A 23,841-nucleotide genomic window follows, 5' to 3' on the forward strand; every position below is an offset into this window, starting at 1 on the left:
AGTTTGTAGCTAGCAGCCTTTTAGGTGACCATATCGTCAGAAAAGGGAGTACATACATTTTCATTTCTTCAGACAGGCTCTTGAAAGAAATTTGGTACAAAAAGGAAGGCTTCTGGAGCCAAAACTGACTTTTTTTTCTATGTTCAATGAACAGACATGTAGACAAAAACACACTGTAACACACTAATGGAGGGTGTTGACAAAGTCATTGCTGTATCTGCTAATAAGAAACATTGTTCAGCTTTAGTGGCACGTGCATTACATTGGTTAGTGCATTACAGTGCAGTAGCTAGCAGCTACTCCCATCTTTTCAAAGAGACTAATGAAAAAATCTGTATAAAAATCCATTGATGGAAAAAGCTAGGAGAACACACCTTCCTGAAGTGGGGTGGTGGTCTAGCTATAGGTTAGTAGCAAAATTAAAAGATCCTCCATTTTCTTTTTTACATTACGTTGCATCCTACTTAGCTTGGAGAAAGTTGTAGTTTCACATTGGTCAATTTTCATCTCCATTCTACTTCCATTTTGAGAGAGTATGTACTGTATGTGTGTGATTGTGTGTGTGAAGGGGAAAGGATGTGGTTGAGGGGGTGAAAGAGGAGTGAGTAATGTTCTTAAAGATATCATAGGAAGAAAGCGGTGTGCCTGAGTCTGAAGCAAGTGCAAATGCCTCTGGGTGCGCAGCGAGCCTGTTTGTGTTCTGGTGCTCCATTACATTACACCTACGCGCACAAAGAGAGCAGTCAGAGGATTATAAATGAAGGAGGATGTAATGGGGAGAAACTCTGAGACTAGAAGAGGCTACCACTCTGTCTATGTAGTCACCTCTTCTAGCGGAAATGTGGGTGTAGCAAGATAAAAGAGGCAAAACTATAAATGTTCACACACATGCGCTCACATAGTACATACTGTATTTTTTTGTGGGTGGACCCTTATTTGTCCTTTTTTTATCTGTCATCAAATAATGGAATAGAGGTTACATTTACTGTAGCCCGCAGAGAGCTGGACTATGGAAGTTATATCTTACATTTGTGAAGATGCCTGAGGAAGGGGATGTGCGAACCGTGTGTGTACAGCTTGCATCTCACTGTGCTCACTGATGTTTCCTCAATGTAGAAGACACTTCAGCTTTCCACACTGACAAACTTGTATCTTCACATAAAAGCACTTAAGACTTAATACATAAGAACACAACATAAGACTTACTCCCCTCCTACTCCCTACCACAATAAAAAAAAGTACAGCACACACAAACTCTCTGCCCCGCTATAAAACACCAACTCATACAGTATATCCCTAGTGAGCATCGATCCAGCGACCGCTTGCTGTAATGTAACACAACAGCTCAGGCTGATGGTAAAAGAGCAACAGGTTCTCAGGGCTTAACATAACAGCCACAGTGACACAAATACAGTATTTACATAGCTCTCTAAGCATCAGAAATAGCCTGCCTGACTTTGATACTGCTAAGCTGATGATAGCACCAGGTTAGCACACAAAGATAACGTTACTAGAGAGAGGGAGAGGACACAACTAAGTAGGTAAGAAAGGGAAGAACAGGAGGATGAGAGAAAGAGCATCAGTCCATTTTCTTCCCCTCCCTGGTTTTAATGACATATACAAGCCCCATTTAATTCATATATTTTAGGAATCCATTCCCTCACTTGTAGACAATTTAATTAACTCAAGCTTTTAATTCCAACACTGAAACACATCTGTTAGTTTCTATTAAGAGGCATTTGAGATGCATAGAGAGGCAATCAACTAATCCTGGTGTCTGTTCTCATTTAAGTGTGCGTGGTCTTATTAGGTTTGTGAAAATGTAAGCTTCTCTGGTGATCAACCTTAAGCAAGCTGGATCATTCCTGCACTCATTGAATCAGGACCTACAGGCCCCACACAAACAGACACACATGCAGGATTCATTTGAACAGTCCAATTTGTGGAAATTAAAAGTTGATTGGTGGGCATGTAAAATAACACTTCTCAATTAAGTTTTTTGCTTAAAATCTTCACCTAATAAAAAAAGGAAAACACAAAGTTAGTATTCAGCAAACTAAAGGGAGGACATTACTCATGTAAGCACCACCTTACCCAAACATAAAAAATTATATTTTACCGACACACACACACCCTGAAGCATGCAAGTACACAGCCAGCAGCAGCTGCATGCCTAAACGAACGCAAATCCACATTAACATAAATTAAAGGCTCATAAACTTTCTTCAGAGGCCTCTTCTAAATGTAATAAAGAACCTCTCTTCCTGGATCCATGTTTTATTCAACATTTGGATATGCTCAATTAGCAAGCCCTAATTAACGCTTGCTGTACTCCAATTGTGTCTGTTGTGGGAGGGGAGGGATTGAGAGAGAGCATTGGGGATGAGAGGTGGAGGGCGGTGGGAGGGATGGAGGATGGGTATGAAAGGGGCAGGGGTGAAAGCAGAAGTATGTTTTTTAGAAGACGGAATGAATGCGTGTTTGTCGATGATGTAGTACTGTTTATCTACACTGCAGAGTGAGCATAACAGATTTAATATTGTTTATGAAAACATTCATCAGCATGCCACTAATTTAGTATGGAACACAAGCTCCCGGCATCCCCGCATGTGTGTTTATGTTCTTCTCTTACCAATTATTTCTGTTATATTTCCCTTTCAGACCTTTTTAGAGATGACTGCTTATTACTGATGGTTCTGAATGGTGGCGCGTGTTGCAGAAATGTTGGCGTTACCAGAAAGCCTGTCTGGCTGAGAATATTCATACAGTATTCTTCTCATAACTGCTTCTTTGTCACATAGCTGTGCTTTGTGATTTGTCAATACAATACTCTTTTTGTTTATTTGTTATGTCTGTAACATCAAGAATAAATCAATTTCCCAAGAATAATAAATGTAACAGCAAGCATAATGATTAGGTTGTATGCTAACCAAACCCTCTTCTGTGTTGATAAATACAGAAGAGTGCAGAGTGACAGGAGTGGAAGAAGGTAGATTGATACACACGATATATCATCTTCTTTATAACGTGCTGTTTCTTGTTTGCAAACATTTGTATTATTCTTCCCCTTTTTCTGAGCTTCACCACTGTGCTTTATCAGTGTGAAACTAAATATGATGGTTTTTAGAATTACTCTTGTCATAGCGTAATCTAATTTATTTTGGTGGATTACTTTTGGTTCATTCAAAGCAGCATTCAAAGAAGAAAGAGTTTGGCCAATGTAAAAAACAACTCAGGTATTCAAACAAATATGTGTAAACATATAAAGTGACAACATGAAAAAATAATAACATAACATAATACATGAGCAGTGGGAAATGCTTTTAGATATACTTTGATGTTATTTAAATGTTCTGTTTGTACAATATTGTATCAGGAACATTTTTGTTTGGCAGGCTAGAGAGGATCCAGTCAGTCAGTCTCTCAATAGAATGGCTAACCTGATGTACAGTGCAGGTATAAAGCCTGACATCTAGCTAGGGATGCCAAGCTATCCTCCTCCCCTCCTCCTTTCACTGTCCGCAGGTGCACCATCGTCACATCAGGGCTTATAGCTGACAAATACTATTGTGATTAGTTAAAATAACTACAAAAGAGCAATGAAGACTGCTCTCTCAATCAATCAAGCAGTCAATTTACTTGCATCCATTTTCACTTAGTCGTCATTATTAATTTGATGTACTTTTACCCATGACTGAAGAGAGGGCCAGCAAATTCTCAGCTGTTGACACATTAACTGATTACTTGTCTTTCTGAATTTTTTAACCGTACCATAACAAATTGGCTTCATATCTAGACCAGACACATAAGAGATTAGATTGGTGAAATGTCAGTATGCAGATGCAGCCAACAGGTTTGTTATAAAAACACTGTTTAATGCTTCGAAACTTAGCTTGAAACTTTTTTTCCACTGTAATGTGAATACACCTTAGGACAGATTTATTATTTCTGCACACTTAATTAAAACATTTTTTGTCTACAGCTGACTGAATATGCACTTAAACTTCAAAGATTGGATCAATTGTGTGGCCTTTGAAGAGGACCTTTATGTGTGAACTCCGATTCCATGGATCAGATGGACTTAATATTCCCCACTACCACCTTCATCTTTAAATGATAGATCAAAAGCAGATCTCTACATGTTATTATAACTGCACAATCCCAATAACACAGGCACATACACACTCAAAGCATCAGGCAGGAAATCAATTATCATCAAGATCCTCATGAAATATTTCACAGCTGTATTAACCACTTTATTTTCCACTATTAAAAGGGATGGAGGATCACAAGGGTCATACAGATGAAAGGCAACGGAGAGAATATGATTGCCCTCCGTGTCAATGCAGGGATTAAAAGAGAATAAAAATGTGCAGATGCCTGCAATGACTGAGGTAGAAAAAAGAGAAAGAAATCTTGTCTCTAGACAGTTTATATTGTACATCGGAGAGACAGAGATAGTATGTGAACTCTGACAGCTCGGGTTACATGAGTAAATCAACAGCGGCTGTTGTTTTCATCAGGTCGTGGCCACAAGCTCCCTAATGTGATCACTCTGTGTACTAGTAGCCTACTGTACACTCTAACAACTCTAACATTCATATTAGCAAAACTGACCAACAAAATGTATTTATATTTCCATTTCTATCTGAATGTTTCTTGATTTAAATGACATCAAGTGTTTCTGACACATTTTAAACTCTTTAATGTGTTCCTATTTAATATGAATTCTCTCAATTTGAAAAAAAAAATTGCTCATAGACTTCAAAAAGAAAGATTTATAAAGAAAGTGCAAGGAAACGAGGTGGCGAGATGAGTGAGAAGAAATGATTAAACAGAGGAGAGCAATTGTGAGGTTTAAGTCACCACCAACAGTATAGACTGGAGATGCAATGTACCCCTGTGACTGGTGAGCTTCTGATAGTTAGCCCATATTCACGATTTGTAAGCAACTAACATTATGGTAAACAGCAATTCCTCAAAAATAGTATTTAAAATACATAGGGGGGTTTCATCATGCTACCCCTAGGGTGTTCAAAGTGATGAGATTGCAAAATAGAAAAAAAGTCAAAATTAAAATTCATTAATAAGTGGATATGATTTTTTTAATCTAAATTGCCTCTGCAATCAGTAAAGTTCATTAAAAAATGGTAGTTTCACTTTCACTCTTACACATCTTTGGTTGTGCACTTAAGGAAAAGATTAAAACAATTTAAAAGTGCCCAGGAGCAAAGCAGTACAGTGTGTTTGTTTGTGTGTGTGTGTGTGTGTGTGTGTGTGTGTGTGTGTCCTTAACAACACATGCGTACCTCCTTGCAGTGTGCATACATGCATGTTGTGCGCCATTTACAGCATGATAATGTATGAATGTCATTATGCCTGAGGGATGAAGGTAACATTATGGAAACTGAGATGCATTACACACACACACACTCACTCTCACCCTCATTCTCACACTCACTCTCCATTGCTATTCTTATGAGGACTCTCCCGTGCTACTTCACTTCACTTCACTCAGAAGGTCTGGAAGTCATACTTGTTTTCACGAAGACACTCACAAACAGATTTTCATACAAAAGTTGTCTGTACATATACATTTAAAGTGGTTTATTTCTCTATCTAGAAGAACAAAGGTTTGGCAGAGGGAAAATATGACATGCAATCTATATTCTTACTGAAAATGCTGTGTGTGCATGTCCGTGTTTGCACGTTTAAAATCAATAATGCTGTGGGCCAGATGTTTGCGCTGATGAAAATCAATGCCCTTTGATTCAAGCTGTTAGGATGTAGGCTAGGTAATTTGATGTGAGTGTATATGACTATCCAAAGTGAGGCAGTGTTGCAGATGAAACAAGGTGAGTTTGTGTGTATGTCCACAAAGCTCTTCCACAGGATTCCTTAAACGCCAGCTAAGCCTTGTTTATGAGCATTTGACATATCCAACACGGACTCTTTACATCCAATCCTGAAGAATGATTGAAACCAACAGAATCATGCTGTATACTTTACTTTTAAAAAGACAGTAATTTGGTCAAAACACAATATATTGATTACCTACAGAGGATACTTTTTTTATTCTGACTGTATAACAAAGATGCCCATGCCTGCTACTCTATGGCTGCTGAATAATAATGCGTTTATGTGAGAAATTTAAGAATGAGAATGAGGAGCAAATATGACCGCATTAGATTCATCAGCCCCAACTTATTGCACATGAATTGATATTATTCCTAATCGCAACCCATTTGTACACTGAGTGCACCACGTGCCTCGATGTGCTTCCATGAGCACACCAAAGTGTGACACCACGCCCTCTGCACATGACGCGCTTTACGAAGGAGGCCTTACTGTGTGTGTAAGAGTGTTTGCCATGGTGTGAGTATGTTTTTGAATGTACATCCATCAGTGTAAACACAGAACAGCCTGGTGTATAGGACACGTCCTGAAAAAATACACTTTCAAAATTCATAACTGGTACATACCCCCCCCCCCCATTTCCTGCTCATCAAGCAAAAAAACAAGCACAAGATAGATCCTGTTTGACATCTCTAGACACATAACACAGAAAATAAAAGAAAAAAATTGAAGAGATTGAACATTTTACTTTTTTTTGGCAGCTATGATGTCAAGTTAAAAATACTCTAGGCTGCTTTTTTAAAATATGTGACTGCCCAGGTGAGAGACGAAGACCGCACAGAAAACTTCTACGCATACCTAATATTAGTCACATATCCCTACGTTTGGAAATTTACAGTAGTGTAGATTAGTAAGTAGTCTAATATATTCTCATTTAACCCCTGCTGATCTTGTCTATTTCAAAATCTTCATCCTTTTTACAGTAGAAGAGTTTGTAGTTTTAGCTCATTGAGTGTTTCATGCAAATTAAAGATATATGACTTTATAAACCCTATACATTTAATAACTGTATGTAATAACTGAAATATCAATTGAAAGACCTGCAGCATTATAAAACAAATGACAAGGACATCAACACTAAACTAATACAAGCAAATTGAATTAAGTGGATTAACTGGCGATCATTTAACCTAGTGAGAATGAATTTGCTTTGAAAATGTACATTAGAGCTTAAAATGTAGACTATTGCCTTTAAGGCTTTCAGACTTTTGCCTGCAGTGAGTGACAAAAAACTAAAGTTAAGTTCAAATGAAGCTCAAATTGGATACCGTTCTATCTTTATCTATTCTCACTCCTTACCCGTCTCCCTACATCCCACATTTCCGCCACCCACCACAAACTTACCTGCTGCACACTGCTCCTCATCTGCCCCGTTCTCACAGTCCCTCTCTCCGTCGCATCGCCATGACAACGAAACACATTTGCTGGCAGCCCCTCCGCAATCAAACTTCTCTGGTGGACAGGTCTGTCGGCCTGTTGTGAGGGGGTGAAGGTGGAAAACAGCAAGGGAGAGATGGAGAGCAGAGAAGGGAAAAGCAAAATGGATATCAGGTGAAATGTTGGGGGAATGGATGGGAGAGAACGGGAGCAAAGAGGATAGAGAATGAAGATATGGAGAGTGAAATAGGAAAAGAAATAGGGAGGTAGTAAAAGATAGAAAGAGAAGGGACAGCCAGTCAATGAAACAGTTTGATAACTTAGTTATCTTGTTGCTCCAATCGATTCACCCTCAAAGGCCTGCAATTAAACTAGACACACAGTGACAGAGGAACAAAGAAGCATGGCAGACACAAAGCCAGGAAAAAACACACTGAGTACACAAAAAAGACATGAAACACACAGAAAATATACACACACACACACACCATAGGGACTCAAGCCCCAGATCACATTACAGTGCTGTGTCAAACTAAACTTCATCAATTATACATATTTGACCACAAGCATGCTTCTTGGCAACAGGCCTGAGTGTTTGTGTTTTTGTGTATATGTATGCATGTGTGTGTGTGTGTGTGTTGCAGCCAAAGATCAATAGTACCGCTGGGATTTGCCTATTTCAGTCTCATTCTCTATTTATTCATCTCATATGTCTTTCTTCTTATTTTTTTATCTTTAACAGTACTGAATAAATCGCCACCATTCAAATGCTGCCCCTCATGCATGGACGCTGGGGGTTTCAGCCTTTGCCGGTAGCAATTGCAGTCAGTCTGTACATTGCCAGGTTCTACACTATTGAAAAAGTGATTGCTTGCCTTACAATTTATTTATGTATGGAACTCCTATATTCTGTCTTTTGCTGGTGTTGATCTTTTGGATGACTTCCCCTGGCCTTAAAGAACAAAAGCCAAACAAATCCTCTTAAACAGAGTGAACAAGCAAGCACTGTATGTGTGTGTCCGTGTATTTAATGCACAAAAGGCAGCTCTTTTGATCAATGCAATGGGGGTGTGCGTAGGTGGGAATTGTGGGACATCTGGTTTACTGTTTAACCAATTTAAATGTATGCTTTACCACTGTAATACTGAAGTATATACTGTAGACATACTGCTCTCCTGTTTTACATGATTTACCTAGTCTGATTGTGTGTGTTTGTGTTGGTCAGCAGAGTCAAAGGGCTGCTGTCAGTAACTTTTTTCACTTGGAAGTTACCCCCAAACTTCAAGTACCAGTAAGTGATTGACAGCTGGGTTAAGCGGATGTAATTTGTCTGACTGACCATTTCAAGCCCTGGTGGGCAAGAATGGCAGAGTCATAGATCATCTGCCAATCAAACGACTAAATACAGACAAGCAGGAACAACAGAGAACACCATTGACATTGATTATGACTAAATCAATTGTATGATTTTCATCCTGAGGGTTATAATGTTCACTAAATGAAAAAGACAGCTCCAATGTCCTATTATTATATGTTTAAGCAATAATTTGAGACTATGAAAATGTCTGCTCAGCTGTTCTCAACTAGCCTTTGATATTAGAATACAATAGCAATGAACCCATACAATTAGTCTCTAAAAAAGCTTCTTCTATTTGCTGCCTCCATTCACACAGAAAATTGCTACAGTATGTGCTCACTAAGATTTTCTTCACATCGCCAGCAGAAACAAGAGCAGGTTGTTTGGAATACAACAGTATATGAATCTAATTTGTAATATCAAACACAGCCAGAAAAACATGCCAACTAGAGAGGAAAAAAATCTGGTATGTCTGCACGTCTAGATCACATAAACTTATTGAAAAGTCCCCATTAAACCACTTTAATACAAATTCAGCCCTGTAACGCAAGAAAAAAAGTATCACTCTCGAGCATATTTAATCAAGGTTGTTGCTGTCTGCCTTTGCCAGTCCAGATGGTAATGATGCGGATAATGAAGTTGTATTTAAGTTTCAACTTTCCCTACACTTTTGAAAGTCAGCGCTTAGCATAGATTTACCCTCTCTCTTTGTTCTCCTCGCCCTGAATGTTGACAGGTGTATCCAGCAGCAGAGCAGGCACTGAGGACTATTGATGCACTCGACAGCTAGCTGGGGACACATCTGTGCCAGCAAAGATATTGCCGACTATGATCATATTCCAGGCCAAGTTCAATATCGACTGCCACTCTCACTGCAGAAAGTAATGGAAAAGTTGCATCTTTACATAAAATGTAGTCAAATGACAACACACACAAACGATTATGGTGCAACTTACTTATTACAAAGTAATTCTATTCTATTTGTACACATACATATGGTTTCTTGTGAATGCAATTTTATATACATGTTCATGGTATCCTCACAAACATAGCCAGACCTTTTTATAGCTATAATTAATTTTCTTACCTGCTAGGCATTGGTGTTTGACTTTGTATTGAATGCATATTTCATATTCTATAAAACTCCTGGGGCACAGAGACAAACACTGGGCTGTTAGCAGGAGCCAGCTAACCTTCTTGCTGCCAAGGCCTACAATGAACACAGCTGAGGAACTGCTGCTAGCCATGCTCCAGTGGAGCTGCTTGGTGGTGAGCAATAAGAGATGGTGTTTGAACTAGGCATCTCCCAGGTGTGTGTATGCATTATCAAAAGAGTGTGAAACAGGGTCAAACCAAGATTGTGTGGTCAGTGAATGTATCCAGGTTTACATCGCTGTAAACCAAGAAATAAACAAACACAATTGGCCGGATGACTGGGTCGGACCCTTTTCCTCAATCTCCATTTTTGTGACATATACAGGCATATGAACCTCAATAGATTCAGCCCAGTGCCCTCTATATATATATTTATACTGTAACATGCATATATTTATTTTACAGAAGCCCTGGGTTAGCAGTAATTTGCCTCTCAGCACGTGAGGCTGATTTCTCAGTATGATACTGTAAAATGTAAGGTTTTCAAAATACCAGAATTTAAAACTTTGATACAATACTAGTTAGGGGTGTGACGAGACCCTCAGCTTGAGACGATACACGATACACGATACGCTATACGCGATACACAATGCATGAAAACTGTGGTGGTGCAAGTGTCTTTGCATAGTGCTTGTGTTAACCGCGGTGTACATCACTCACGCTGGTAAAACATGGCTGGATGGATGGATCAAGATGGAGGAGAGATTGCTTTAAAAAGGCACTAGGGAAAGTGTATGGGCCTATCATAATAACATGAAACAGGGATTACTCTGTCAGTGCGATGCGTCATTACCCTATTAATGACTTAATGTTTGTACTGAATACATTAAACTCCACCAAAGTAATTGTGTCTTGCTTTTCATACAGTACCTGCTACAATGGTATGCAGTTAGCTACATGCCAACCAGTTTCAGTTTCTTTAGGCAACCTAAACATCTTACTGCATTAGGGTGAACTGGCATGAGCTGAATTTGCATTGGCTACAGGAGTTGTAATGTGTGTGAAATTATTAACATTTATGAGTTGAAGAGTTGGAACAGGCCTTACCTGTGGATATATAAATTAAATATTAAATTAGATTAAATGGTTTTATTGGAAATACTTTTGAGGAAAAACTTGGTCCTTCAAAAATAAGCTTATTTTCTGAAATTCTATGTATTAGTATTTTGAAATTTGTGCAGTGGAATTTGAATGAGCATAGCTGGTTCTGGGGTGAGAAAAAACTCATTTGGAACAAAGGGGACGATGCAGTCTTAATTCAAACAGGTCCACAACCAGAAGTGGTACAGACTTGTTATTCTCCTCACATGGCCTGCCTAAGTGTCCATTATGAGCAGGGTATAGGGTTGGACTGAGCAAGGCATTGGATGCTAATGAACTTTTGATTAACTACCTTCTTAATTTCCCTTCACACGGAGGGAGGGGGTTGGGGCATTGTTGCGTGCCACCACGTCCACTCTCCAGCTGCCTGCCAAGCATCAAAGCTAGCCTCCCAGGTGATCGATTCAGAAGGCTTGTAGCCCCGCAGGCTAATGCAAAGGTAATTTATTTATCATGAGGTGTGTCTAGGAGGTAATATATGTCATTCTTAAGTCATTGTGTGCTAAGGCACATGGGAGGACCATATTCAACATATTATCACATGGCACATGTTGAATAGAAGCTTACAGATGACCTGCCCTTTACCAGCATTAAGCATTATAGCTGCATGGATTTAAAAATACCTAAGGTACACTGCTTCCCAGTGTTGACTGATGAAGTAAAATAAACACAGAGAACCATGTATATATTTATTTATTTTTATTTTCTTTTATTTCTTTTTTTACATTTTTTTCATTGTTCAGCACCTTTGTTTTTTGTGGTTTATCAATGGACCTCTGTAGTTTGCGTTGAAAGTTTATTTATTTGTTTAAGTTTATATTGTTGTTGTAATATGCAACATTAAAGTTAGTAAACACTTTGTGAGCATAAAAGTCCTAGCGGCCTGCTGCAACAGTACCTAATGTGCTCATATGTGAGAAAACTGATATGGAACCTAAGGCTACTGTTTATGTTGTCTTGTAATAAAGTGTTAATGTTATGCTATTGGCATTTGTGAGTACTAACACTGCTTAATACATCATCACATCACATTGAGCTTGTATTGATTATGTATTCTTGTATAAAACTATAGAAATGCGATTACAGTCTGAGCTGTCAAGCCTTCATTACACTTTATTAACTATCAAATTGTGGGAAACTCTTCAAGCACAGAATTGACATCATGAGAATAGAAAATGACCACAAATACTGAGTGTGATAATGGATGGAATAATGTATGAAGTAAGGATAGAATGAGAACATTGAACTTATTTTTTGCCTGTCTGACACATCATCAATTAAGTCTAACTAACAGGTAGTCCATAAAAGCTGATTGTGTGTGAAATAGCACAATTAAGCTCAAGTTTCAGCCATGAGGTTTCACAATAAATTGGTGAGTGGCTGCTTGAGAACAGCTAACTTTTATCGCTTGGCTACTTCTAAAAACAGGACCACTGCATCCCTTGAGTCAATACACTGCCGTATAGTGGACTGACTTAGTTTGCTTGTAAAAAGACCATATAAAAATACAAAAATTGAATTTTCGAAAATAATAAAGGAATTCTTCTTCTTCTTCTAAAATATAATAAATGCCAGGCAGTTAACACTGAGATGTCTCAAACTTATGTCTTATTTTTTGAGCCTCAGGATTAACCTTGATTCATGGCCATTAGGCCAAGAAGAAATGAAATAGAGTGGGGAATTGGTTCAGATATTGGCTATTGTTTAGAGAATATCAGTGCGGTGATAAACTGGGACCTAGGCAATTAGAGGCAGATACTGCAGAAACACGGAGGTACTGGGTTGGAATTTGATCAAATTAGGCTTTTCATGACCTGAGGGTCTAGAAATGAAAACACACAAATAGGCCTACATTTCTCATTTGGTCACTCACTTATTCAGATGTTGAAACGTTCTGCGCACACACTTACAGATACATAAGTATGCACATTAATACACAACCAAAAGCACATAAACACAAGTCTCCCCACTTTAGTCTGTAATCCATTTAAATATGCGCTCTGGGTTGTAGTAGTCCATAATTAATATGTTGTTCTAATTTCACTATCTGCAGTCAAATAAATGGAAGCTAGGAATAGCTAATCTCTTCAGGACTTACACTGCATGCAGTATGAATGAAATGCTTTTCTTTTAGAGATGTAACCTTTCTAAAGGAGCATTTCTTCTCCTCCTCCTGCAGTAGACAAAGGACAGGAAGCAGGGGAGCCTTAAGCTCACAGAGTTCTCTTATGCATCAATGATTCATACAAGACCAGAGATGTATGGATCAGCCAATTATTCGGCTTGTAAAGACTTTGCAAGTGTAATGGTTTTATCGGTTTCAGTGGGTCATATTGTCATGGTGAAGCTCATTAACCTTGTTCCAAACAGTGGTCTTATTTCTAAAGGCTTGTTATGATAAGTGTAGGGTTGTCATGATGTGCGTGTGTGTGTAGTGTGTGAGCACCCATTGGGAATATGCACCTTCCCAGGATTAAAGCATATAAAAAATGTAATTACATTTAGTTTCTTCATCATGATTTACAGATTATTATACTGTATACACATTAGAGCTGACACGATGAGTAAGATTAATAGAGTAGTCTACAGAAAAACGAACTATTTGGATGATAAATCAATTGTTTTTTAAGCAAAAGTTGTGAACATTCTCTGGTTCCAGATTCTCAGACGAGAGGATTTTTCTTTGTCATATTATGTTGCTGAATATCTTGTAGATTAAGTTGAAATGGGATTTTTCCACAATTTTTTGACATGTCACGACTGCATGATTAAGCAATTAATCCAAACAAAATCTGCAGATTAGTGGAAACTAATCATAAGATGCCGCATTAATACACATGTATACCTGTTTTCAGTGGTTCACCTCCCTATTATTGTGAAGGGAAAATACTTTGATGGAGCAGTACTAAATGTTTACTTACACATTGAATAAAATACATCTAGCAACCATGACTGTCTTGCACACAGTTTCTAAAAAGGCTGATCTTTCTCCTTGAATCAAATGCACCATTTGACACAAAGCTTGCCCCAGAGGGTTAGGGCGAGCTGCCAAGTTAAGAAAATTTAGTTGGAAACAAGTTGATAGCATGACCTGTAAATATTCACAGGTCAATAACAATTCTTTCCTTTTTCTCTGTCATCTCAGTCTACAAAGCAATGAATCACTCGCAATGTGCAGGGAAAGACTGCTCCATCCAGGGTACACTAAATGCAGTCACAATTACTTCATGTGAGTTCTTTTGGAGACAGATAAGTGTATAAGCATGTACAGTACTGCAATGCACAGTAGGCATACTTAGTGTATGCATGAGTTAAAGTGGGTAGGTGTTCACATGTGTATGCACTGTAACTGCAAGGATGGTTACATATATTTGTGTATGCATGACAAAGCATGTGTTTTTGGTTGTTTATAAGCATTTGTACATAATATATGTGTGAATGCACGAGTGATTTTACATATCCTCACGTTGCACAGAGAGAATTAGAGCATGATGTTTCATGGCGCTGGCATATGAGGAAGGCTATGGAATGGGAGGGAGTTTAAAAAACCAGAGAGGGCCTTTTTAAAAATTTGGCTAACAGGGTAAGGAATGAAAACATACAAATATAACTTGGTAGAGAAATATCAGTGTCGGAATTTAAATTTAGTTTTCACCCTAACTGGATTAAAGTTGTAAACCATAAGAATGATGTTGTTTCTAGCTGCCACTTTGACCGTAAGATGTAACTGCAGGCAAGCCTCTCGGACCTCATGTGTCAGACACATAAGAGCAAACCTGACTCGGAATTGACACTTGAACGTTCCGTTTCATTGCACTTTAACTTGTCGGATGTTGTAAACTCATTTCCGAGTACAAGTGAGCGCAGCATAACTGACAGTGAAGACGGCATTTGCATTCAGGGAGGGAATGTCGCCACAGACATGCAGATTAGAATACCTGGAATTTAGTGGGTCATATGATCAATCACCATTGATAGATAGTAACTTAACAGACAATGAACTAGATGAAAATCTTACGGATTATAACTTGAAAAGGCTGATAGCTGATTTACTAATTGTAAATATTCATTGATGTCTCCAAAGAAAATGAATGTTATAATAATGTCCCTTTTTTCACACATTTCTGTAGACTTTTTTTGACTCGAAAGTTCGGTTCAGTTGGTTGATCCTTTGGCAGTTAGGGCACTTTCACACCTTAAACATCCGTTACTTGTCCACTTCCTTGGTCTAGCTTGTCTGGTTCACTTTCACATCTATTCATTTGATCCGGTTTGAATCAGTTGATGACGTGCTGAATTGAACCAAAATGTAGCTGCATTTCGGCTCAATGAAGGTTTGGGACAAAAAAAGGTGGGGAAAAAGTACATGAGGGAGCGCATTCAACTTCAACCGGGCTAAATAAGGCTGGTGTGAAAGAGCCCTTAATGTAAATGAGCAGTTTGGAGTTGGAGGTCAAGGCTGACCCACAAAAATCTTGCCTTGAATGTTGCCGTAGTGCCAACCCACCCGTCCTTCAAATGTGAAATCCAATTTATGGAAAGGGCACATGTGGTTAATATCAGATTACATTTTAAATGAAGGTTAGTGTTGATTAGTGGCTTTCATTGGAACACTGATCTCCTATTACTGCAGCCCTGATGCAGTAAGAGGGGGAGTATGCTGTAGAGAGTAAGATCAAAGTCAAGAGAGAGGAGAGAAAAAAAATGATCAGAGAGTACAGGTGCAGAGAAAGGAGAAAGTAGTGGGATGGCAACAAAACAAGAGGCAAGGATGATAAAAGCCATGCAGCGAAGAAACATTGGAAAAAAACACACACAGAGAACTGAAAGTGAGTCAGAAGTCGAAAGTTTAAGGAAGATAGTAGACAGGTTAGCAGGTTTTATACAAATTTATGAAATTTTGGAAAGAACAATGTGAATCAGGGTGAATGAATACATGTGTTTTCCTGTGATCCACGGTGAACTTGTGGGGTTTTGAAAAGCTGCTATAGGGATAGACAAGCAACAGGGGTTTCTGTGTAGGTCTGAACTGACAACACTGCTGCGACATACACCCATGATTAAGTTCTTTTAAGTCTTTATTTTGGGGCTTTCTGTTTGGAGGTACAGTATGTATGTATGGATGGTTTGTTTAAATAGAGAAAGCAGAAGCAGGTATCATATTGTCAAGCTCTATTATATTAAAAAAGTCCTCAGTCAGTCTTCCCACGCCTTCTCATTTCAGATACACAAACTTTTCCATGTCATGTCAAACGTTTTTTTGTGATATTGCCACTATTTTGCATAATGTACCTACTATGTGAGTGTGATTTCTTAGCAGAGTAAAAAATCAATCTCTCTCTCTTTTTCTCTCTCTCGAATGTGGGTCCGTCAGTGCTGTAGGGGGAAGAAATACAGCGTGACACCCGCGCTCTCATAGGAAATTGCCACTTTCTTCCAACAGGCCCCTCTTAATGGCTGTTTAGTAGACGACACGTTGGGCCCAATTGCACAATTAATTTGAGTAACAGGAAAATGTGAAATCCCACAGACAATGTTTGAAACTAACAAGTCTACAGTCAGTTTGCTCAGCTACATGGGTACCACCCACAAAGAGTTTTTGCATGGACTATACTGTGCAAAGGCAAAAAAGGAAACTTTATACAAATGCCTGCTGCCACCAATTTGGTATAATTTTGTACAATACAGTTGTTTTATACGTAACATTACATCTTAACCATGCAGCTATTTATCTCTCAACACCATTTATGTTGGAGCAGCATTAAGATTTCTGGTGATGCATGTGCTTCTGTCTTGGTCATGCACATTCCTCCCTTTCCTCTTCTGCTTCAAGTTCATATGATTAATCTCTGTATTGTGAATTTTGACCTCTACTGTCACTGAAGCCCTGATACAGGCTTCACGGCACATACTTTTCTCTGAATAACTTAGGTATAATTAATAAAATTAAAATTGCTGCATTCCCTTTGCACAGTTGTGCCTACTGGGACACTTAACTTGAGCAGATTTGACTTTGAAATCTCAAATTTCTTTTATGAGAAAGGTCAAACTTTTCCTCCTCAACTGTACCTTTTCTAAATGACTATTTGCTACCTTTTTATTACTTTCTTCCTGCCTTTGCTTACAGTGCTGGATCAGTTTGCAGGTCAAACTGCTGCTTTCTTGTTGCTAACTGCAAACCTGCCTTTTTGACCTATTAAAAGTATTTTTTATCACACCTGCTCTCACTGCTTTTGGATACCACATCTGTGACATCATTTAGGATTTAGTTTTCTTAGAAAACTCATAAAAACTCATAAAGAGTTGCCTTTTTTTCAGCCCAACTAAATGAAGAAGGAAGAAAAAAGGTAAACACATAATTGTTACTATGCATGGGTCTTTACAAACATGACCAGAACACTGTAAAAGCAATCCCATCAGGCTGTTCCAGCTCCACAAGTTGCCCTTTGAGAGCGAAAACATATTGACCGCCAATCAATCGTAACCAGCCGAGCGCAAGGGTCACTAATTGAACGGAAGAATGGAATTGATGGAAAAAAAAATTCACATGTTGGTTGTTGCTGCGTAGTCTGCTTTTTTTCTGTTTGATTGCCATGCACAATGTAAACAAGGAAGCAAGTTTGATGTAAACAGCTGTTTCAGGTCCAAATGTTCTCGAATAGCAAAACAGGTTCATTCAACGTACTGTACCACTGAAACTTTAAACATTTCCTCTGTGTGGTGTATGGGAGTTACATCATTAATGAACACTTACAAGCTATGATAAATAATGTTTATATCTTATATTGTGTGATTCTCAAAGGACTTATTAGGTTTAGCTTCCTCTGTGTCACTATCGCAGAATGGACATCATATGGCAGTTGAAATTCAATGTGTCTTCTAATGTCTAGGGCATTTCTTGTTGTGTGTTGTTGTGTTGCTATTCTGTATCCTCCTTAAGGGATCAATACACTTTACCTTATTGCAGATATAAATCAAGGTACAGACATTTGTGGTTAATGAGACGCTACAAGATACAGCAAGATAAGCAGAACAATGCACACGAGGGCCCGAGATGATGGGCATACAAAATGAGAAGAGAGAGAGAAAAGATGGAGAAATGACCTTTAATGTTTGTTTCCTTCCCCAGCAACTTCTAAGGTGACATTAAAATCATTAACAGTATTGTATCTTCAATTATTCATGAGGCAGATTTCACAAGGAAAAATACAAACACACGTAATTATGTCACTTATTGATGGGACTACAGTATGAAGGAGACTCACTGCCACTGCAAACAGGCCCCACCAGAAAAATGTCAGCATTGGTTGGTAAGCTTAAAACAAATTATGTTTACATATTCCTACCCGGCTACCTCTACAAATCTACAAACCTATTTTGTAGAGTAACCCGGTTTGAAGTAATAATGTCACTGCCACAAAAAGTATTACGGAGGAGGTTGAGTGTAGATGTACAAAATTTGTGACAGACACCAGACATCCCAGTTTGCATCCTGTCGTTTATTTGCTGCGATCTTTCTCTATCCCGAAACAAAGCATGTAAGATCATTTTTTTAATGCAGGAAACAAAAAAAAAAAGGTCTGTGCACTGTCATGCTCTAATATAAATAATATATAAACTTACTCTACAAGGAAACATTTTAATCATATAGTCTTTTAGAGTAAATTAATAAAATAAGTGTAATGGACCCAAACTTTGCATGCCTTCTTTTGTTTACTGCAGTTGATTACTTTTTGTTTCCGCTAATTCCCTGTAATGACGCATCTGCATTCGTCTGCTTTACTACTCATTTATTCCAATGTTTCTTTGTTATTCAATTTTATATCGTCATATCCTCCAACCCTTGCTACCTCCACCACCTCGTCTAATCAGATGTCTTTTTGCTCTGTGTGTCTCTGTTCCCTTCGTCTTCCCTGCCATTTCTGCTGGATGTGCGCATACACATTTACCTGAAAATAGTCGTTTGACTCATCTCATACTTTTTTCCACTACCAAGTAGTTGAAATATATTTGCTATAGTTTTCTCATCAGTAGGTGCTTTAATTACTAAGGATGCACCGATCCTATATAAGGATCAAATAAAGTTCCAGATATGGACAAATTAGCTGGATCGGGTATCAGATTGTTAACCAGATTCATGGACTAATCCATTAAATGGTCATGTGCGGCGCATGTGCAGCATTTCGGTTGACTAACTGTCAACACCAGCAACATCATAGAGAGAACAAAGACTTGTGTACGTCTCGCAGTGTACTGAAATTCAGTAGCCTGGTTCGTGTGGAAAAACATGTTTTTTTAAACAGCATTTTTAATTAAGTTTCACCCGTCAAAATGTTACATATCCATTAAAATATAGCTGGTAACTTATAGACATGCGTTCCTAAAGATACAGATGAGAAAAAAAATAGTAAAAGGTAAAACCGCAGCTTTGCCTTAACATCACAACAACTACGGCAAGTCTGAGTGGACAAACAGCGCTGCACTGTCAAAACTTGCCAACTCTCTCAGGGAGACAGCACATTGTTATTTAAGTTACTTTGTTATCAGGTTCAGCTGCTATTTTTTATTTTGAATAGTGCATCCCTTTTAATTACCATATGAAAAAAAAAAATGGAGAAGAAGTCGATTCGATTAAAGCTCCATAAATCAAGGCTACACAAAGATGGAGAGAAGTCATGCTGGGATGATAGGCTCTGCTTTGACAGTTTGTGTCTTTAGATTAATGAGTTCCATCAGATGTAATTAAATAACAAACCAATTAGTTTTTATGTTGAAAATGAGCCAAATCTTAATCAAAGAATGTCTATAAATGTATCCTGTAAATACCTTTGTGTAAATTTGACTATTCCCATGAGGCTGCAGTGAGCCCAGTGAAACCTCTGCATATCTGAATGTTCATTCTTGTATTATCGAGTACCTGAACACAAAGTCACTTTCTCAAATTGAAGCATGACAAGTTATCACAGCCTCCACAGATAAGTGTGTAATTTAAACCTGAAGTGTACTATTATTCACAACATGAAGTACATGCAGTCACAGTAATGCTCAGCCAATCAAAGTAATTCAGAGTCTGGGTGTCGGTCACATAGTCTGCAACCTTGATTAAAGTTTGCTCTCAGTGGTTGAGACAGTAACTCACAGCCAGAGCTGACGATCAAAGGAAAAAAAAATTGAACTTAATTTTTCTCTACCTTACAAATGCTGATAGTCACTATTGAAACTGACTGATACTGAGCACTGCAAGCTGAGAAACTGTTATGAGTCATTTGATCATTCTGACACTCACACCAAGCTATCTAATGGATAAAAAGAAAGTGAATGATTGAAGCTAAGGAAGGTCAGTATGTGTGTTTGCATTTGTGCAGTTGTGTTTATGTCTGTGCGTGAAGCGCTTGTGTGTATATCGCGGCGAGCTAGTGAGAGATATTCAGCTCAGGGCAACAGAGCCTTTCCATTAAAAGAACATGTAGCAAGAAACTACAGACAAATTAGACTACTCTGACTCTGAAGTAGAAGATCAGAGTGACCTCAGATTGCTCAGTCATACACAAACACACAGGCACACACATAAGTATATAGGAATGTGTCTCTTTCGGTTTCTGTTTGTGTGCATCTGTCTGAATGTGTTTGTATTACTACATGTGTTTCTCTTGATGGCAAGGTCACTGACTTTCTACTTGATTGAATGAGAGACACAGGTGAAGAACGAGAGGGCACCTGGGAAATTACGCCGCATGCTGCCGCTGCCTCAAGCATGAAATTGAAGCCGACCGACAATGCAACTCACTGGATCCGTCCTGTTCATATTCCAAAATCATTAACTAGCACAAACTCCTGCCTCCATGCTATAATACACTGGCCTGCCTATTGTTTCAGCACACGCAGATAAAGGAAAAACCCCACCTCAGTACGAAGGAGCACATGGAACTGATGACAGCGGGGACACAAAGAGATGGAAGAGAGTTTGAACTTTAGTTGTCACCAAAGGGGCACCTGGATTCACATTGGTGTTATATTGATACTACATTGAGCCAGTGCTGAATAATTAAACATCAAATCTCTATAGCAGTCACCATTTTCCATGTGCAATATGTCATATTTTCGTTTGAATTTTAATCAGTTTTATACTAATTTTGTTTCAAAACGTATTATTCAAAAGCAATTTAACAACTAACTAAAGTGTGTTTACATCAGTAACCCAAAAATGGCCTTACCCCAGTTGAGGGGATAATCACATTATTGAAGTTCCGCACGTATACATGAGAGGGGGTTAAATGGGAAAATGATAAGAGTAACTCAACCTCTGGTACAGTAGGTGGCCCTCTGCCAACATATAGCTGGTAGGAATATGGCTTTATTTCCAGTTGACCTTTGTCAAAATTACAAGAGTGGTAAAAACGGAAAATTTTTGGACAGAATTACAACAGAAATGGGTTTTCTTGGTAGTAATGTTATTGTGCATTGTTTTCGGAGCTGTTGCTTCCTGGTTTATTCTATTTCCAGGTCAAAAGCCACTGCCGCTGAGTGGGGAATTCTTACCCTGGCACATGCGCAGCCTAGAAACCCAATAGTAACATGAAAAAGTGTTTACATGGAGAACTCTGGTACTAAAGGAGTTATCTAGGTATGTTAACCGGGGTATGAGAACTCCTATTTTACCCAGGGTTTGGTGTTTACATGGTGCTTGAGGAACCGGAGTATGCTAACATCTCAGTTTAGCATTTTCCAAATCTATACAACACATCTTCTTGCAGGAATAATGATGCACAGCAAAACAGCCTATCTAACACTAATGCTTATTCTCAAGCAAAACAGCCTACCTAACACTAATGCTTATTCTCAATCAAAACAATCACATTTTATTTTTTCACAACCACAACTTCAAAAAATTGTTTTCTTACAATGCTTTCCCCCTCCATATCGTCCGGGCCCTGCACAGTAACCCTGTCATATAGGTTACACAACTTCTCACGGATGGTGAGGTGAAGAGCCAGTTCCAAAATTTCGAAGGTGTTTGTGTCCCAGATCAAGCGCAGAAGCAAGCGGCGGTGGTTGTGCTCACTCATGCCCACCCCTACTTCCCTTCACAGCAGGCATTACAGTAAAAGATAAAACATGACAGCCACAACAACCACCAGTGGCAGTTGTGAGTGTTGAGTTACAGTATGTAGTCAGAGCAATTATTGTCATCAGCGATATCCTTATTATTAACATCTGGCAATCGTGATTTAAGAAACATCACAGATTTCCTCCTCCGTGTATTCAGAAGGCTTGAGAATACAGAAATCTGTTTGACTAAGCAGTACCAAGGATAGTATCAGTTGTCCACTTTCAATGTCTTCGCTACAATTTTCTCCTCAGTAGTGCTTTAATTACCATATGAAAAAGAAATTGAAGTAGTCAGTAGTGATTTGGTATGAGCTCTATAAAGCAAGGCTACACAAAGTGGGAGAGAAGTCGTACTGTGATGAGAGGCTCTGCTTTGACAGTTGGTATCTTTAGATTAATGAGTTTCACAGGATGGAGTGAAATAAGTAGCAAAGTTTTAAATCATGGAAGTTGTAATGCCTTGTGGTGTTGGGTAAGTTGCTAACATATCTAATCAGAGGATCAATAAAATGAACTAAACAAATCAGCATTTATTAAGATGTAATACTAGAACATTTGAGTGTGTACTGTTACAAGAATGTTGAGTACGAAGGTGCCGATTTCAGGACATGCACTGATAAAGAAAATAGTTTATTTTGTGGAATAATACAATTTTGACATTGATGAAATAAATACCATTCCTATCCAAGAACCAAATAGTCATTTTTTCATTTGAATAAATGAAAATCTAATTTCTTTCATATCATGATAGCAATGGTGATTACTTGACTTACTAAAGTTATCAAAATTCTCATCTGTGCTTGTCTTTTTTTCCACCATTATTTTTCACAATGAGTTTAGAGGATTTTCAGTACAGCCTTTGTCGCCATGCCTCAGAATATGAAACATGCATGAGTAGACATGTAATGATTAGATTTCTCCCGTTGATGATACAAGACTTTTATGTTATGAATACAAAACATCCTCCAAATAATATAAAGCTAAATCACTCTTGAACAGTTTTCTCTCTCCGTCCAAAACTTTTAAGCATCACTTGGACTGGCAGGGGGCGCTAAAGAGAGTGCCACATGTCGGTCCAATACTGTATATGGCTGAGTGAAGAAGGCTGAGTGTGTAGATAAAGGTTATTGAATTGCAACATCAAGACAGAGACACTTGGGTGGCGAGAAAGGCTTTTTAATTCGTGGAGTGCAGATATGCAGCAGCAGAGCTGAAAGAGCGAGCTGACATAGAGATAGAGTTTAAACAATGCTTGAGAGACTCTATGCAGCTCCTGTAATCAGCACTGATTGTCAAACCGCAGGATCTTGCTGATGCCACTCAGAGTAAGTGGATGCTGACTTTGTAACATCTAGACCTCAGAAAATCAGAGCTTTGATGTCTGGCACATGGATTATGAACATCAGCGCCCACAGTGTAGCACATTATGTAAATTCAATAGTTAAGTGAAAATATACAGATGACCTGATGGAAGTCAATGACGGGTAATTTTATTGGAAACAAATAATTACGTGTAATTCTTTCGTATTGTGTCATCAGGCTCAATTTTCTGGATAAGTAACAAGTACCCTTAAAAGAACCATTCTGCATTGAAACAAAAATGAGGCTGCTTAAGAAGTTTTAATGACTATTACATTTTGTTGGTGTAGATGAGAATATATTTTAATCACACCCATTATCATCTGGATCAGGATGTTAATTGTCCAAGAGAGTAAAACCATTAAAAGTCAAAACTGGTGCTCAACTTCACAGAAATAAACCGTAGCCTTGCCTTGCAAGATCCCTTTCCACAGTGCTTTTGCAGTGCTGGAGAAAAGTCTTGCTGC

The 23,841-nt window shown here is 38.4% G+C and overlaps 1 protein-coding gene across 1 annotated transcript in view; it reads right to left on the reverse strand.

Moving 5' to 3' along the window:
* The window catches only part of lrp8 (low density lipoprotein receptor-related protein 8, apolipoprotein e receptor), a gene marked incomplete at its 3' end in the record, with an annotated part of 175,128 nt that overhangs the window by 58,276 nt on the left and 93,011 nt on the right, over nt 1-23,841 (reverse strand). The window contains exon 4 of the mRNA XM_083940262.1: nt 7,261-7,389. Within this exon, the coding sequence (XP_083796388.1) occupies nt 7,261-7,389 (129 nt within the window). The remainder of the gene's footprint in view (nt 1-7,260; nt 7,390-23,841) is intronic.

The sequence above is a fragment of the Echiichthys vipera genome (genome assembly GCF_963691815.1).
Source record: "Echiichthys vipera genome assembly, chromosome: 3".
NCBI lineage: Eukaryota > Metazoa > Chordata > Actinopteri > Perciformes > Trachinidae > Echiichthys > Echiichthys vipera.